A 16085-nucleotide genomic window follows, 5' to 3' on the forward strand; every position below is an offset into this window, starting at 1 on the left:
ATGTATGTTGCCAGGTGTGGTGCACATGTGTGCCTCTGCGCAGGGGACCCGTGGGTGCAGAGATGGAGAAACAGGATCTGAGGACCATGCCTGTGTGAGCATGAAAGTGGCGCTGTGTGCCCGTGCACATAGGTGTGGAAGTGTGTGCACAGAACTCACGTGTATGTGTATTTACAAAGTGGCATGGAGGTGTGTGCATGCGTGTGCACACATGGAAACATGTTTGCATGGTCATTTTCTATGTGCAAGAACAGGGGTTGTGCACGGACCCCAAAGTATGTGCAAAACCAGGATGTGGAATCAGCCCAGAAGGGCTGGGTGTGCGTGACTCAGGGGACCAAAACTCCCAGATCATATGTGCCCATGGCTGGTGGTGTGTCTTGACTCATGACCCTGGGGTGGGCACAAGCCGTGTGCTGTGTCAGCAGCAACCAGGGCCTCTAGGGCAGAGGAGGGTGACAGGAAGAAGGCCAGAAGCCCGGAAGAAGAGGTTAACTGCCCCTCATTTCCCACCTGCATGCGTAGGGGGCACATGTGAGATCCCTAGGAAGCCCAGGTGGCTGCCCATGATGAGTACAGGAGTCAGCTGACTGCAGCCTGGCTTCTGTTTCCCTTCTGTTCCTAGGAGGGGGCTTCCTGGTGGAGGGGTTCGTGGTGGGCACCTGGGTGGAGCTCCCTGTGACACATGGCCCAGGAATGTGATGGCTGCCTCTCTTCTGCTCCTGCCCCAGTCCCTCGTCCCAGGAATACAAAGGTCAGGCAGCTCCTGGACCATGCTAGTGACTACAACCCCCACCAACTGCAGGCAGACTGTGAAGGGACCCAGGGGACACCTGGAGGCCCACACCAATACATGCATTCATGCATGAGATATATCAAGTGTGTGTGAAATGCAGGCCTGGTGCAGCCACTGCATGCTCATGGAAACCCCAAAGCTTCCCTGGGTAGGGATGCTGGGGAGGCAACCCCCTAGGTTTCTGAGACTGGGACAGGACTGTGTGGTCTACAGCCCCACTGCAGAGGCAGGAGGAGTTGTCCCACTGAAGCCCAGTCGACTCCCTTGACCTTGGTCCTATATACAGGTTCACTGCAGACAGGCAGAGGGGCCAAAGGACCCCTGACTGGGGCTGTTGAGTTTCCACGGCAACATTGGGAGTGGCAACCAGGGAGAGAGTCCGCCCTCCTGGGGCAGCTGCCAAGGGCTCAGGAAAGACACCTCTGTGACCTGTGTGTCCAAGCAGACGTACATAGCAGCCTCCACATCCCCACCCCCACACCCAAGCTGGGAGACACAGGTGCCCACAGGACTTGTCCTGCCTGCCGCCCATCCTTGTCCCTCCTTCAAGGGTCAGCGACTGCCTGGGTGCCCAGCTGTGAGGGCAGGCAGCGTCTGGGGTGCTTCAGCTGAGAATGGGTGCAACAGCAGCACTTCCCCGCGTCAGCACGGGTCATAGCGAGGCAACCAGGCCTCACCCTGGAGTGGCTCCTAGGGCCGTTTTTCTTCCTCTGGGTCTTAGGCTGCTCAGGGCATGGTCCGCCGTGCAGGAGGAAGCTCCACTTTTTCTGAGGGTGCACCTACGCTCCTGCACCTGCCCACCCCAGTGGCCGCTTTGCTCTGCTGGGCCTGCAGGAGGAAGGGCGCGTAGGCAGTGTCTGTGGCTGGGGCGCCCCGGCTTTCAGTGCTGCCTCCGCTGAGCAGCGTCTCTGAGGGTCTGATTTTGGGCTGCCTGATGTGACCTTCAATGCTGCGGTTTTTGTCAGGGAGGTCTTGGCCCTGGGTGAGAGCGGGTTCTGAGGGTCACACAGTTGACTGAGGTTGTGGTACCCAAAAGTGTAGGTTGGGGCGGGTTTGGGACTGTGGGGGGCGTTGCGTATGGGGGTCCCTGTGCTGCAGGCGAGATGAGCTTCTCCGTGGACTGCAGAGCGGGTGCAGCGCGCGTGTGGGACGGGGAGGCGGGTTAGTCTGGGTCTGGTGGCAGTAAGGGGCCCTGCGTGGGCGTCCGGGGTTGGGTTGATTCTCTGCGAGGCCCGTGGGTAGCGTTCGGGGTGTGGGCCATGCGCAGGGCAGATGTAGCCAGCCGTCTCCGCCTGCGGGCGCACGACCTCCTTCCCCCGACCCCGTGGGGCCGGACCAGCCCACATTCCAGAGGAGTTAGGGGGTGCCCTCTCCAGCCCCCGCCGGCTCCCGACCTCTGACTTCAGCTCAAGCCTACCCGCAGCATCTCGAGAACCCACCACTGCAGCAGCTGGCTCCAGAGAGGGGCGGCGAGGCGGGGGCGGAGGCTGGAATGTATGCCGGGGGTGAGGGAGGGGGCCCCAAGAGGGGGAACAAGCGGGGGAGGGGTCGGGAGGAGGAGCCGGTAAGGCCGAGACTGAACGAAAATAGAGGGAGACAGCCTAGAGATGGTGACTCCGACAGAAATACGGACAGACCTAGAAACCAAGAAAGGCGGAAAGAAAGGGGAACAGGAAGACACAGGAAAGGAGAACTCAAAGGGAGGAGGGGGAGGGGCATACGTGGGTGAGGGGAAACGAGGCAGCAGGGCTGGGGGCCATCTCCAGTCGGGAAAGGGCCCCAGGTGACAGCGGCCCCGCCCACACCTGCGAGCTGGGCGGCTCACCCGTCCCGAGTGACACCGGAGGCTCCTTGTCCTCTGCCCTGCCCGGTGGGGGCGGCCGTGGGTGGGGCTGGAGGGGAGACTCCTGAGTTGAGTCCTAGCACCCTTGGCTGTAGCTTGGCAACTCCCATTCCCAAGGTGCCTGGAGAGGAGGGCGTTCCCGCCAGGCCTGGGCGGGGGTGGCTGTGCTGGGGCACACGCCCGGTGCTGGGGGTGCTGGCGCTGGCCCCAGCGGGGCACCACTCACCCTCACCTCCCCAGGGACCTGGCTTCTCCCAGCCTTCCTCCCAAGCCACCCCAATGCCGCGTCCTTTGGCATTTCAAAACCGTGCAGCTAGCCCCAGTTACCCATTTGGCCACGCGCAGGGGACTCTGGCATTGAACAAAAAGACGTGACCCCAGTGACCTTCTCTTGCCCGCCTACAGCTGCCTCATCACCCCAGAAGCACGGCCCATCTGTGAGCCAGCACCTGGATCCAGGCCTCTGTCTGGACTCCACACCTTGGCAGCCACACCTGTCCACACGTCCAGTGCCAACCCCCATCTAAGTGTTGGGGCTCTCTGTCCGCCCCAGCTAGCCCCAGGGGTAACTCGGACCAGAGGTTTTGGGTCACATCATCCCGACCTGGCAAAGGCCACCCTGTTTATACTGATCGCTGCCTTCTCTGAGTGGACTACTGGTCACAGCAAAACTGAGGCATAGCCAGGCAGCGACGAGGCCTTCCTGCCGCCATGACCCCTCCTGGGTCCCTAACCTCCAAACTCCCTGCAGCCCCCTTGAAGACATCGCACTGTGAACCAAAGGCCCCCTTCAGACAATGCCTCATCTGTCCCTTCCCAGGCTTGTCTAAGCAGAGCGTCCAGACCAGACACCTCCTGGGATGTTCCGGCCTCTGCTCCTTCCACCTGCTCCTCCTCCTTGGGGTCCCCATCTCATCGCCCCCAAGCCAGATTTGAGGAATCATTCCTGTTGGGTCCTTGCCGTCGCCTTTTGTTTTAGGTCCCCCAAACTGACTTTCAGATGTTTCCAAAATGCACCCGCATTCACGTCTTCAGACATCTGCGCACGCCGTGCTCCCAACAAGGGGCACCATTTCCCTTTTCCTGTAGTTGGCAAACTCCTATTCTTTTGGCAGAGCCTCAGCCCAACTGCCCTTCTCCCGCTCCCCGCCCTGCGCTCCCCTAGCCTGGAGCTCGTGCACACAGGGTCATGGGGAAGAGACAACAGACAATGCCCGGCCTTGAAAGGCGGGTGCACGCGATCGCGCCCGTGCGGGGGTCCACGTGCGGCACCCTCAGGTACGCCCCCTCTTCCGTCTCAAAGCTGCATCGGTAGTCAGACCCCTTGGCGCGCCTCCCGCCCCCAAATTGCGGACGTGCGGCCAGTGGGAAAAGGAGGTTGGGCGGGGTGGGGGGGGGAGGAGGTTGGGCGGACGCCCCCGCTCCGCGCCTGCGCACTCCGCCTGGCCACGCCGCAGTCCCGCCTCCGGGCAGCAATCCCGCGCGGCTATTGGTGCGAGCAGACCAGCGATGAGGTGGCCGCCAATGAGGCGTCCCAAGAGTAGGCGGGGCCTGAGCCTCTCAGCGCTAGGACGGGGGCGGGCGGGGCACCCGCCTCACAGTGACGTCAGGCCCGGTTCGCGGCGCGTTGCCATGGAAGCCGCGTTTCCATCCCTGCGGGCTTCCGGGGGCCGCCCCCTCCCATTCAACTTTTTCCTCCCTGGGAGGAGGGGTTGGTTGGTGCAGGGCCGTCCCCGCCTCCTGTGATTCCGCAGCCCCTGCCTACACTGGGCCTCAATTTACCTTTCTGTGCTGCCCACGACCACGTGGCCTGACCCGCCGCCTCTCAGGTCGCTGCACCCCTTCGGCTGGGCACCTCTCTGTCCTCGCCCCCCTCTCAGGCGTGTGCGTTTCAGGCCCGCACAGCGGGAAGGGACCAAGGGCCACAGCCCCAACCCGGGGTGGGGTTCTAGGACTCCCGGGTAGGGCTGTGACCCTCGGACCCCAGGGCTAGGCACCAGACAGCGCCCTGAAGAGTACCCAGCAGTGGACCAAGTGCCCCCCGCCCTGCACCGTGCAGACACAACTCCTGTGATTCAGCAGGTGCTTTGATCTACACCCTCCTTCCTTATCCCCTACCCAGCCCTGCAGTGGCCATCTGGTTCACAGCCCTAACCTCCGGGGGTCCGGCTGCGTGGGCAGGGTTTTCGACCTTAACTGTCCCATTCTCACCTCCACCTTGTGGTTCTCCGAACCAGAGGGGAAGTTTGTGCTTTTGACCTTAAGATCTGAAGGGATAAGGCGGATCCGGGCATACTACCTTCCCGGCCTGGTTGTGCAATGATTTGGGGGTGACTGGGTAGCAGGAGGGGCAGAAGGGCCTTAGCAAGTACTCCCAGGACACTCCTGGACTGCACCTGTTCCCTTCCCCCTGGGTGGGGCTCCTGGAACTGGGGCTTAGGAGGGCTGGGTCTTGGCTACAGGAAATGAGCCTAGGGACGGTGGTCACTAATTTAACAAACACCGCCAGTGCTCTGGACCAAATGGTATTTCTCTTTGAGCCTGGGTTTTCTCATCTACCAAGTGGGAGGATAATTAATTCTCTTAGGTGACGGTGCTAAGTGAGGAAATACATGTAAAACGACCTTCAGTATATTATGGTGTGTCTCTGTCCAACCCCAAAGTGGATGAAGGTGGGACTTGCCACCTGACCTGGCCCGGCCCTCAGGGAGCCCCAGGTGGGCAGCGGTGCAAGACGCAGACTAGGGAAGTTCCCAGCCAGAGGTGGGGAGCTGGGATGGGAGTGTTCCTGGGTAGGGCACAACCCGAGCAAAGGCCTGGAAACTTGATCGCAATGGTCAGGGCTGGGGAGAGCTGGAATGCAAGGCCTGGCAAGCCGAAAGGAGTCCATTAAGGGTCAGGGTGGAGCCAAACTGAAGGGCCTTGAGTACCTGCCCTAGGCCCTGGCTGGACTCTGGGCGCGATGGGTGTCCTGGAGGCCTGGCACCACCCCCCTAGGGGTGGAGCTTGGGCCAGGGGTCCTCAGGCTGCCCACCCCCCCCCCTTTGCGTGGGCGGGCGGATGTAACTACTTCCCTCTTTCTGTGCCTGGGGAACCCGTGGCCTCGTGTGTGGCCAGGTCTCCCTGGAGACTGAGTCTCTGGGCTCGCCTGCAGCCCACTTAGAACTGAGGCCCCACCCAGGGCACACAGCCCTCGGGCAGCCCCGTGCCCACACCCTGCAGGACTTCCGGCCTTGGGTACCGGGAAGTGGCCGGCCCCTCCCTCCCTTGCCAGACAGCTTCCTGCCCACCCTCAACCCAGGGCGGGGAGGGGGTGTGGGAACTGTTATGGGACGCACCCCTCTCCCCGCAGCCCTTCCACTCTCCGGGGTGGTGGGCTACCCCAGCATCTGACCTGGTGGCCCTCCTGGGAAAGACCACCCTCTCTCATACTCAGAACCCCTTCAGTAACCACTCTACCCTCCAGGCGAGCAGGCCGGACGTACACTTGTGTTTCATTTTCTGTTTATTCCTTGAAGTCACGGTGTTTGCGTAGGCTTCTTTTCCAATTTCATGTTTTCATACAGGAAACTCCCGCAAGGTGCTGGGACACCCCACAGCCCGACCCCTCCTCCCCGAAGATGGGTAATGCTTTCTGGGGAGGGGCCCTCCCAAGGGCAGAAAGGGTGGACAGTTCCTGCCTGGGGCCTCCACCCTCAGACCAGCGGAGGCACATACGTTATTTAAAAATCGTTAAAAAAAAAAAAAAAAAATAACCATCAGAACACACATTAAATAGATATCCAAGACAGCGTTTCAAAAACAAACCCGCCCCTTTTTCTTTTTTTTTGAAAAATGAAAATAAAAACAAAATCCTTGACCCCTCCCCTCTGACCCCCCCCCTCCCACCCCACCCCCCCACAAAAAATGTACAGAGCTACAGTTAACACAAGATGTTCACATCTGAAACCATTAACTTTAAACACATAACCTGGGGTAGGGTGAGGACCTGGGGTTCTTCTAACAAGGAGGGGCAGGCAGAGGGTGGGGGGAGTGTTGCGCAGCAGAGGGGCGGGGCCAGGACAAGACTGACAGGTGGGGGGCAGGGCCCAAACGTCTCCATTATCAGTAAAAAATAAGTGAATGAAAAAATAACTCCACCCCCATTGAAATGGCCCCAGTAGTGGGGAGGTCTGCCCCTCTGTCCTGGGGATGCCCCTGGGGCAGGGGCGTGAGTGGGGGGGGGTCCAAATTAGACCAGCAGCGAACCCCCCCCACGGGGGGTTAATGCTACACAGCTTTGCCCCTAGCGGGGGTTTCACAGCTCAGCACCCCCGCCCCTCCTGGCTGCCGAAGGGCCCCCCAGACACAGTCCACAGGCCCAGATCCCTCAGGTTGGGTGGGGAGGAAGGGCTGGGGGTGGGGCATCATCCCCGCCCCTCTCCCCAGCCATTTCTCTCCCTATTTTTCAAGAGATTCCCAACCACTATTGGCTCAGTCAGAAAATTAATAGTCTATAAATACCCCAAGCGCAGAAAAACGGGGTGGGGTGGGAGAAAACGCACAGTGCGTGGACGGCGGCGAAGGCTGGCGGCAGGCTCCCCCCTCTTTCCTTTCCTGGCAGGAAAGGGTCCCACACCCCAGCCCGCACCCCAAGGCAGGCTCTGGCCAGCCTCTCCCCTGAAACGGCTTTTCTTTTCTTTTCCAGGAAAAAGGTACATGGAAAAGGAAATCAGGAACAAGAGTTCGAACATGGAAGAAAAGAAGCAATCCTTGGCCGTCATGGGCTTGGTCGCGGTTGACGCGCACCTGACCGCGGGGTTCCTCGCCCGGTGGTTTCAGAGCCAGGGTTTGCGGTGGGGGCTCTCCTCTCTGCGGCCCCCTCCCCTGTCTGTAAAGTGCATAATGAGGCATCTACGTTTTTGACTTAAACCTGAAAGGAGTGGGGAGGACGGCAGAACGGAAGTGGGGGGCGGCTTCCTTGTCTCCGCTCTCTCTCAACCATCTGGAAAGACTGCTACATATTTGGAGCTTGGGAAGGTGGGCGGGAGGGACTCAGTGCAGGTCGGGAGAAGGATGAGGCAATGGAGGAAGGGGCGGGAGTGTGAGCCGAATCAAGGAGGCAGGAACCCAAGTCCATGGACAGTTCGGAAAACCATGGTAGGAATTGAAATTTTAAAAAAGAAAAAGAAAAAAAAAAAAACCACCAGAAGGACACGGAACCGGGAGGGGGGAGCCTCTTGCTGCACCGACAGACAGCCTGCCCTCCCGTGTGAGGCCACGCTGGCGGCCACCCAGGGCTGGGGTGAGGGACAGGGTTCCTAGGCCACCACAAACTCTGATTTGATGTCGGGGTTCACTTCTGGCTTCCAGACGGAGTCCTCGAAGTCAAGGCCCAAGCCGGCCGCCTCGCTGGGGCTGCCACCTCCCCCACTGCCAGTGCTGTCGCTGCGGCCGGCCTTGCGGCTGGGCGGCCAGTGGTAGGGACCGCGGGCATCACGCCGGGCCTTTCTGCGGAGCCGTTTCTGCTGGAGCAGCAGCTGAAGGCGCTCCACCTTACAGCGGGTGGCTCGGTTCTCCGTCTGCCGCAGCCGGTCCCCTGCAGAGGACGCAGTGGGCATGACCCTGAGGGTCCCTTGGAGGCCAGAGTCCCAACCAAATGTGAGGACCCCCAGTAGCTGCCCCTGGATATCAAGCCCAACCCAAGACACTCTCTCCAACGAGGGAGCCAGACAAGAATATCTACTGAACTTTCCGTCAACTGGGGATGTCAGCTCCACGAGGGCAGGGCTGGCCCAAGACAGCCCTTAGTGACTCAGCTGTCATAAACATTAGCTGCTCAGGCTGTGTCTGTTTCCCCTTCAGGACCTGGGCTCGGGGGCCCACTTCACAATTCCGAAGGACTCAGAATGTGTCCGGAATAACCAGGTTTTGTGGGGGCAGGGGGGCACAAGCTGCCTTTGAGCAGGAGGAGAAGCTAACCCCCTCCCTCCCTCAGGCTGACTGGGCCATTCACAGTGGCTTCACCCACCATCTGGATAAGGTGCCCGAGGGGGGTGAGGAGGAAGTGTGGATGGAACCCCCTCTGGAGGGCACAAAGACACTGTGTGCCCCAACACACACACTCCCTTCTCTACAGGCGCCTACAGAGCAGGGCGAGCTGCAGCTGGCGACCCCCTCCCCACCACCGGGGGCTCAGCTGCTGGAAGAAGCACACAGAGGAGCCTTGAGAGACCCATGGAGGGGGGATGCAAGGGGGACACTTACCCGGGGGCTTGCACAAGCGGGCCTGGCTCAGGGAGGCCGGGGCCGCGGCCGCCAGCTTCTCACAGGAGGTAGTTTTGGGGCCGAGGTCTGGGGTGCACTGGGCGTGGCAACGCAGCTGTGTGAGTGATGGGGGCATGCCCTGGTAGTGCCGTGTGGCGCTTAGGAGGTCATTGAGGATCTGCAGGATGGTCCCGATGTCCCGCCTCGGCCGCCCACTGCTGTCCTGGCAGTTGGGGTGCAGTGTGCCTGTGGGGAGACACGGATGAGGACACTGCAGTGGTGGATGTGTGGCCTTGGCAGTGCGGGGTTCCACGTGTACATAGGGCACCCCTGGCTGACTTGGGCACTTGCACCCCCATTAGTGGACCTGTGGCTGGCCGTATAGCCAGGCATGTACGTGGCCACCCCGGGGAGCGTCTCATGCCTAGTGTGTGTGTTACCGCTCATGGGGACATTCTGACACCTACCAGAGAAGGTCCCTGAGAAGACCCCCGGGGCGTGGTTCACGAAGCTCTCGATGACTGCGCCAGGTTTGCGGGAGCGGGAGGTGGGGCTGCTCCCAGTCGGGGATGTGGGGCTGGCACCAGTGCTGGCAGCGGGGGAACAGTCCATCTGCTGATGGGGAAGGAGGGCACATGAGCTTGGGGTGTGAGGGTAACCCTTAGGGTTCAGGGCCAGGATATCACCCACCATACCATGCAAGACCAGGTTGTGGGGACAACTATGGGATTCTGGATACAGAAGACATATCTGGGGGTCTGCTGTCCTCCCGCTGCACCCTTCCCCAGACTTACCTCGGGGCAGGTGGTAGAGGCTGAATGGGAGCGGAAAGAGCCGGCTGTGACAGGTGAAGATGCGGGGGCAGGGCTGGTGGGCACTGGGGGGACACGGGCAGCACTGGACACTGGCCGGCAGGGAGAGGACACAGGGGTGGTGGTCATGCTGGGGTCCCCGCGGGTGGCGGCAGCAGCAGCAGCCAGCACGTGGCGGTGCTGCAGCGGGGCATGCTGGGCTGCGAGCTGCAACTGGACAAACATCATGTGGTCCCCCACACGCAGCGCCAGGGTCAGCGGCGAGCGTCCTGACAAGAAGTCACTGACCTGCAGAGAGAGGCCCGTCAAGCCTAGGGCCCCAGCCCGCAGTGTCCCCAGCCCGGCCCGGCCCGGCCCCCCACGCTGTGTGACCTGGGGCCTCTCGCCGCCCCTCTGTGGGTTCTGGGGTCCCTGTCGGTGCCACGGATGCTTAAATAAAATGAATCGGTATTTCCGGAAGCCGCCTCCGCCAGCCCGGCCCAGGTCGGGAGCCGCTGGGGGCTGTGGGGGGACAGAGGCGGGACAGAGGCAGATAAGACGGGGGCCTGGCCCACCCTGGCCAACTTGGTTCTTTCAAGGGGAAACCGAGCCAGAGGGGGCGGGGCCCAGACGGCATCTCTGCTCTCAAACAACCCCCAGCTCACACCTCTCCTCACCCTCTCTCTGCCTGTGCACACTGCAGGGGCTAGGCTCAGGCCCCCTCCCAGCTAAGCTACTACTCGGACAGCGAGTGGGTGGAATTCCTGGACAAATTCTTGTCCTAACCTTTGCTTTCTCAAGATAAATATTTATCTGTCCTGGGCGGGGCTGAGGCTGAGGGGGAGGCGTTGCCTCTGCTGGCAGTGGGGGGGCCCTGACCATTCACTCTGTGGCCTTAGTCCCCCAAGGCCTCAATACAGCCCATGCAAACATGAATCTCCAACCTGGCAACCCCTTTGGAGCAGGTGAGGAGCCTGTAAGATCCCCCCATCTGCACTGGACCCCTCCTTTGGGGGCCCGCCAGCACTGCGCTCTCCCCAGGGGCCGGGATTGTGGGGGGGGTGGAGGTTTCTGAGAAATGACACAGGCTGGGATGACTCAGAACCACCTCCTCCTCCCTGCTCTCTGCTGGCAGCGGCTGGTGTAACCTTCCCTACTTTGGGGGCCATGGGGAGGAGGCAAAGGAGGCGGACAAAGTGCACTCCCCACTCCCCGCAGCCCCTTCTGCATGTGCCCTCCCCAGCCCCAGATATGCCCTTTGCAGAAAGGGCCTGGGTGGCTTTGTAAGAGTGGCTGCCCCCCCAACTCCACCCTGCAACTTCCTCCCAGGGGAGGGCGAAGGGGCAGGCATGACTTGGTGCCAGGCAGGGAAGCAGTGCTGGGAGCCCAGTCACTCCGCCCAGCCCCAGCGCCTCCCCGACTCCCTCCTGACGCAGGCACCCTGGGGCGGATGTGAACCCAACACGCCCCAGGGGCCCCCTGCCAACCACAGCACCGCCCCCCTCCCCAGGAGCAGGGAGCTCGGGTCACATCTGCCCCAGAAAGCACACCCCAGCTGGCTCCCGGCTCTCCCCCAACTCCTCTGCCCCTCCCAGTGGCGGACCACCCAGCTCCCAGGGCCCCTTCTCCTCCCCTGTGCTAGCCGGCTGGCAAGGGCAGGACGCAGCACGCCGGGGAGGGGGCGAGGGCCTCGGGGCAGGAGGAAGGGAAGCCGCTGAGCAGGTTCTGAGGCCGGGGGCCAGCCCAGCCAGGGAGGCCGAGGACTTGCCACCCCCACCCTGGCAGCAGGCGGATAGCTGAGGCCTGTGTCACCCTCCTGGGAGGAGGGCCCCACTGCCAGAAAAATGAGGAAAGGAGGGAAAAAAAAAAAAAAGCTGCAACAAAACCGGGAACCCTGTGTGGGCCAGCCCCAGCCTTCCTCCTCATCGCCCTCCCGCGCTTACTAAATATTTTCCTAACATCCTGTCTGGGCTGTGCTGGCCCCAGGGCTGGGCGCCCCCACCCCCTCCCCCTTTTGGGGCAGAGAACAAAGGCCAGAGGAAGGAGGAGTAGGGGTGACTCCCCACCCCTCACAATGGGGTCACAGAAGGCGGAAGGAATGTCACCCAGAACCACCCTCCTATCAGAAATGTTGCTCTGGGGAAACCGCAGTCTGGGCAGGGGGAGCTCCACGACAAAGCCGGTGGGGCTGGGGACGCAGGCCCGGGTGTGTGGGAGTGGTGTGAGAGCATGGGCCAAGGTCACCCCGCAGGCAGGCCTGTGAAAGCTGGGCCCCCTCCCCCATGGAGGCCACCGTGGGAGAGAAGACTCTCAAGGTCAGGTGGAGAGTGCTGGGGGGGCGGGGAGGAGGAAGAGGAAGCTGGGTGACCAGGCCAAGCTGGCACGAAGGCGGAGCGGCGCGTCCCCTCCCCTTCCCACAGGCCTCCTGGGAGCACAAACAACCCCAAAGCTCTCCGGAGTGGCCGGGCACTCCACTGGTTGCCCCCAGGGGTGGGGAGGGCGCTGGCGCGCATCTTACCTGGGTCTCTGTCAAGCTCTCCAGGGCCTGCATCACAGATTGTTCTGGCCTGGAGGCCTGAGACTACAGAGAGAGGAAGGAAGAAGAGGAGACCTTGAGGATGGGCCCTGAGGAGGAGTGGGGTGGGGTGGGGTGGGGTGGGCAGCCCTGCAGGGACGGGGTTCCGTGTCAGTGCTGGGGGGTGTGCTCGCAGGGGAGAGGGCTGCCTGCTAACGCGGGGCTTCGGGGCTCGCTGCCCCAGCCATTTACCATGAGGCCCGCCTCCACGGTGGGCACGAGCGTCAGCTTGCTGCCATCCCCCACGCCGAACTCCTGCAGCTTCCCCGAACTGAGCCGGCTGAGGGGGGGAGGAAGGAAGAGGGTGAGGCTATGCCGCCGCCGAGACAAGGCAGGGACTCGGAAGCAGAGTCCGCGGGGGAGGGCTATGCTTATGTGGTAGAGACAGGAGTCCATCGCCCCCACCCCTTCCTGGTTTCCAGATCCAGGGCCCCGAGTTTGTGTGGAGGGTGGAGGTCAGACCCTGGGAGTCCCATGCTGGCAGTTCAAACCCCTTATTCCAAGGAACCCCAGTTCTGGACTGGGACACTCCAGTTGCGCCTCAGCAAAGCACTTTTTCACCATCCAGGCACAGCGCGCCCCTTGGCACACTCCCCCCACCCCGGGGCCGCCCCCTTGTAATTCAACCACCCGGGCCTGGGCTGTCCCTGCGGGCCAAGCGCTTAGCCTTTCGGGGCTTTGCCGGGCGGGCTCCCCTCCTCCCTCCCTCCCTCCCAGGCGCAAGCCGCCGCCGCTCAGACAAAGGAGACCCTCCCCCACCCTCCCCTCCCCCACCGGGCCCCTCCGCTGGGGATGGACATTGCGTGTCCCCGGAGGCCCGCGGAGGGAGGGCTCCCCGGCCTGGAGGCGATTTAAATGGCAGGGGGGAGGGGTAGACTGCGGAGAGCGCTCGGTGGCGAGAACAAAGGGGGGCAGAGAGACGCGAGTGGGGGGTGAAACAGCCAGACGCAAAGGGGGCCGCTGAACAGATGCGGAAGCCGGCGGGTCGCAGGCAGAGGAGGCCCCCGCAGAGCCCCCCACCCCCGCAGCTGGGACCCCTACTCCTTCCGGGCCTCCTGCCTTCCCGTGGGGGACGCCGCCTAAGCCCGACCCGAGGCGCCCTCGCAACCGCCTTTGTGCAGCGACCCCGGGCGGGGGAGGGGGCCGAGACACGCAGGCCGAGCAGAGGGCGCCCGTGAGCGCGCGGCGCGCCCCCGTACCCCGTCTGGCCGCCCCCTTCCTTCCCCGAGCGGCGCGCTCTTTGTTCCCGCCCCGGGGCCGGGGCCCGAGGGGGCGGCGCGGGGGCTGGGGGCGCGCGGTACCTACGTGTCTTTGTGGAGCAGCGCCAGGCGCTCCTTGGGCACTTTGAGGCGCTGGGACAGCCGCTTGCGCAGCCCCTCCACCGTCTCGTCGGGGGGCACCGACAGCTCGTAGCGGGTGCCTGTCGTGCTGTGGATGGCCAGGCTCATGGGCGCCGTCTCGGCCGTCGGGCTCAGCTCGCAGGCGCCGCCGGGGGCCCCGCGCCGGCAGCTCCGGGCGCCGCCGGGCTGCGGCTCCATCCCCGGCCCGCGCTGAGGGGCTGGGGTCCGCGGGGCGCCGCCAATTCTCGCCGCGCCTCCGGGCAGGGCGGGTTGGGGGAAGAGATCCCAAACTGGTTTCCTCTGCGTCCCTGGAAGCGGAGGGCACCGAGCGTCCCTTTGGAGAAGCTCCCAGGAGTGGAAAGCGAATCAGGAATCAGAAATCCGAGTGGAGCTCCGAGGTCGCGTCGGCTCGCCGGGGCGCCTTCCTAGGTGGGGACTACACTCCCAACTCCTTTCCAGGGCGGCGGGCTCGGGGAAGGGTCCCAGAGAAGGGGGCGCCGCTCACCCAGCCACGCTCAAGGATGTCTGCTACTCGGGCCGTGCTTCCCCTCGCGTCCCCTCCCTTAGCAACAGCCGTCGCCGCCGCCGCCGCCAGAGGATCTGGGGGTGAAAGTAACAGAAAAAAAAGTTATAATGTATCAACGTTCCGAGGGGCGGGGCCGCCGCCCCCTCCCATTCACTACTTACTCCGCCGGCCCGCGCCGACCAATCAGCGTGCGCCGAAAGCCCAGTCGGCAGCGCGGTCCGGCCAATGGGAGCCGCCGAGGCACCGCCCCACGTGGCCGCGCGGGCCCGCCCCTCTCCCCGCCCCCGACCCGGCGGCCAAGCGGAGTGCGGCGGGGGCGGGGCCGGCGCCGCTCCGGCCCGCCCCCACCCCGCCCCGCCCCGCCGCAGCCATTCATAAGGCCGGGACCCTCAACAAAGGGCGGGCGGCGGGGCGCTCGGGGCCCGGGACCCCGGGTTGGGGTGGTTTGCCGTGGGATAAGGCGGCGGCCCAAAGCTGGAAGAGTAGGAAGCCGGGGCCTCCCCCTGTGCCCGTCCGGGAAACCGCTGCAAGCGGAAGCGGGACGCGATCCCCGCGCCTCATGGCTGGGTCCCCGCTGAAGGACTCGCGGCAGGGTCTGCCTGCGGCGCCCACTTTCCCGAGAAGTTTGAAGCCCCTGCACGGGGTGGAGCTGCGGGCGGGGCCTGCACTCCGGTGACGTGGCCGCTGCCGGACGGCCCCTCCCGCGCCTGTGCCACCTCGCGTCCCACCCCCGTCCCGCGGGCCGGGCCCGCTTCCCGAGTCGCGCCCGCCCGAGCCGTGACGTGACGCGGCGTCCCCGGCTGCGCCCGCGCGCGCCGCTCGGGGCTGCGGTGAGTCAGCAGCGCTGGCGCGCCCTCTGCCGGCCCCGCCCGGGAGCGCTGCCCAGAGACCCGGGCAGGGGGCGCCGATGCAGCCCGGGGTAGGGGGCAGTCAGACGGGGCTGCGGGCGTTAAGGGAGCCTAAGAGCGTTAAGCCTCTGTGTCAGTAGACTGGGGCTACACAGTCGGGGAAACAGAGGCCAGAACGGAAACTAACTCAAGGTCACTCACGGGGAGTGGGAGTGCCCCGGGGGCGGGGCGGGGGCAGAGGTCCAGACTGGGCTCTGCCGGCAGCGCCGAGTCCTTCCCATTCCGGTTCCCAAGGGGCTCCCCAGGGTTGGAGACACCTTGAACCCTGCCTGCTCAAAGAACAAAGAAAAGTAGGGCACCCTTAAGAGCCTAGAGTGAGAACCCTCTTCTTCGGCCAGTGAGGTCCCGCCCCCCACTCACCGGGAGCGGCCCGTCCGAGGTCCCAACTGTCCTGAGTGTACCCACGTCCGGGACGAGTACGCGGTGGCGGAGCCGGTCTGGGGCTAAGCGGGCGGCCCCCGAGCCTTTATCCGCACCGCCTTCCCTCGGGGTGGAGTTTAGGTGGCCAGGGGGCGGGGGGCCGGGCGGGCGGTGACGCAGGCTGGCCCCCGCCCCTGCCTGTCGGCCAGGCCCTGGGGCACCGTCCGGCCTGGGCCACACGCCCCCTAAGCTTCGCCCTTTTAAACGGGGGGAAGCGGGGTGGGGGGCGGGGTGTAGCCCTCCTTGAATGCTACGAATCAAGGGTCACGGTCGGCAGCGCTGACGACTGAGGGCACCCGCACTCCGGCCCCCGCCATAGGGTTTTGGGGTGCACGGCTGGATTTGTTGCCCCGCCCCTTTCCTGCTACCCCAGGCCCGGTGTTTCCGCCTGGGGGCGCCAGCATTGGGGAACGGGAAAGGGTGCCTGAGTCAGCGGCCTGCGTCCAGGAAAACAGGCCCGAGTCACCTGCCTGCAGTGGGGGTGCCCCAGCCAGCTGCCCTGGCCTCCTGCATCCCTTAACGGTGACCTCAGAGGGTATTTATGGAGCGATTCACCAGCTCCAGGCCTGCCCTGTGCATCCGTCATTACCTGCTGGGCTTTGTGACTCTGGAGGGCAGTGACCTTTATGAGATCCTGTGG

The 16085-nt window shown here is 63.8% G+C and overlaps 1 protein-coding gene across 4 annotated transcripts; it reads right to left on the minus strand.

Moving 5' to 3' along the window:
* Positions 1-6126: 6126 nt before the first annotated feature.
* Positions 6127-15498, minus strand: MIDN (midnolin). Of its 4 annotated transcripts, XM_027546612.1 has the most exons (10): positions 15386-15492; positions 15167-15294; positions 13557-14191; positions 12444-12531; positions 12195-12257; positions 10070-10198; positions 9680-9985; positions 9353-9500; positions 8886-9131; positions 6127-8217 (listed from the first exon to the last, which is right to left on the minus strand). In XM_027546612.1, the coding sequence occupies exons 3-10, from the start codon at positions 13787-13789 to the stop codon at positions 7940-7942; spliced, it is 1491 nt and encodes a 496-aa protein (XP_027402413.1). In that variant the 5' UTR covers positions 13790-14191; positions 15167-15294; positions 15386-15492; the 3' UTR covers positions 6127-7939. The 4 variants fall into 4 exon arrangements, with proteins under 4 accessions (XP_027402413.1, XP_027402414.1, XP_027402411.1 ...); XM_027546613.1 differs by lacking the exon at positions 15167-15294 and having other exon boundaries at positions 9353-9497; positions 15386-15498; XM_027546610.1 differs by lacking the exon at positions 15167-15294 and having other exon boundaries at positions 15386-15494.
* Positions 15499-16085: the final 587 nt, after the last annotated feature.

Source organism: Bos indicus x Bos taurus, chromosome 7, assembly GCF_003369695.1.
Source record: "Bos indicus x Bos taurus breed Angus x Brahman F1 hybrid chromosome 7, Bos_hybrid_MaternalHap_v2.0, whole genome shotgun sequence".
NCBI lineage: Eukaryota > Metazoa > Chordata > Mammalia > Artiodactyla > Bovidae > Bos > Bos indicus x Bos taurus.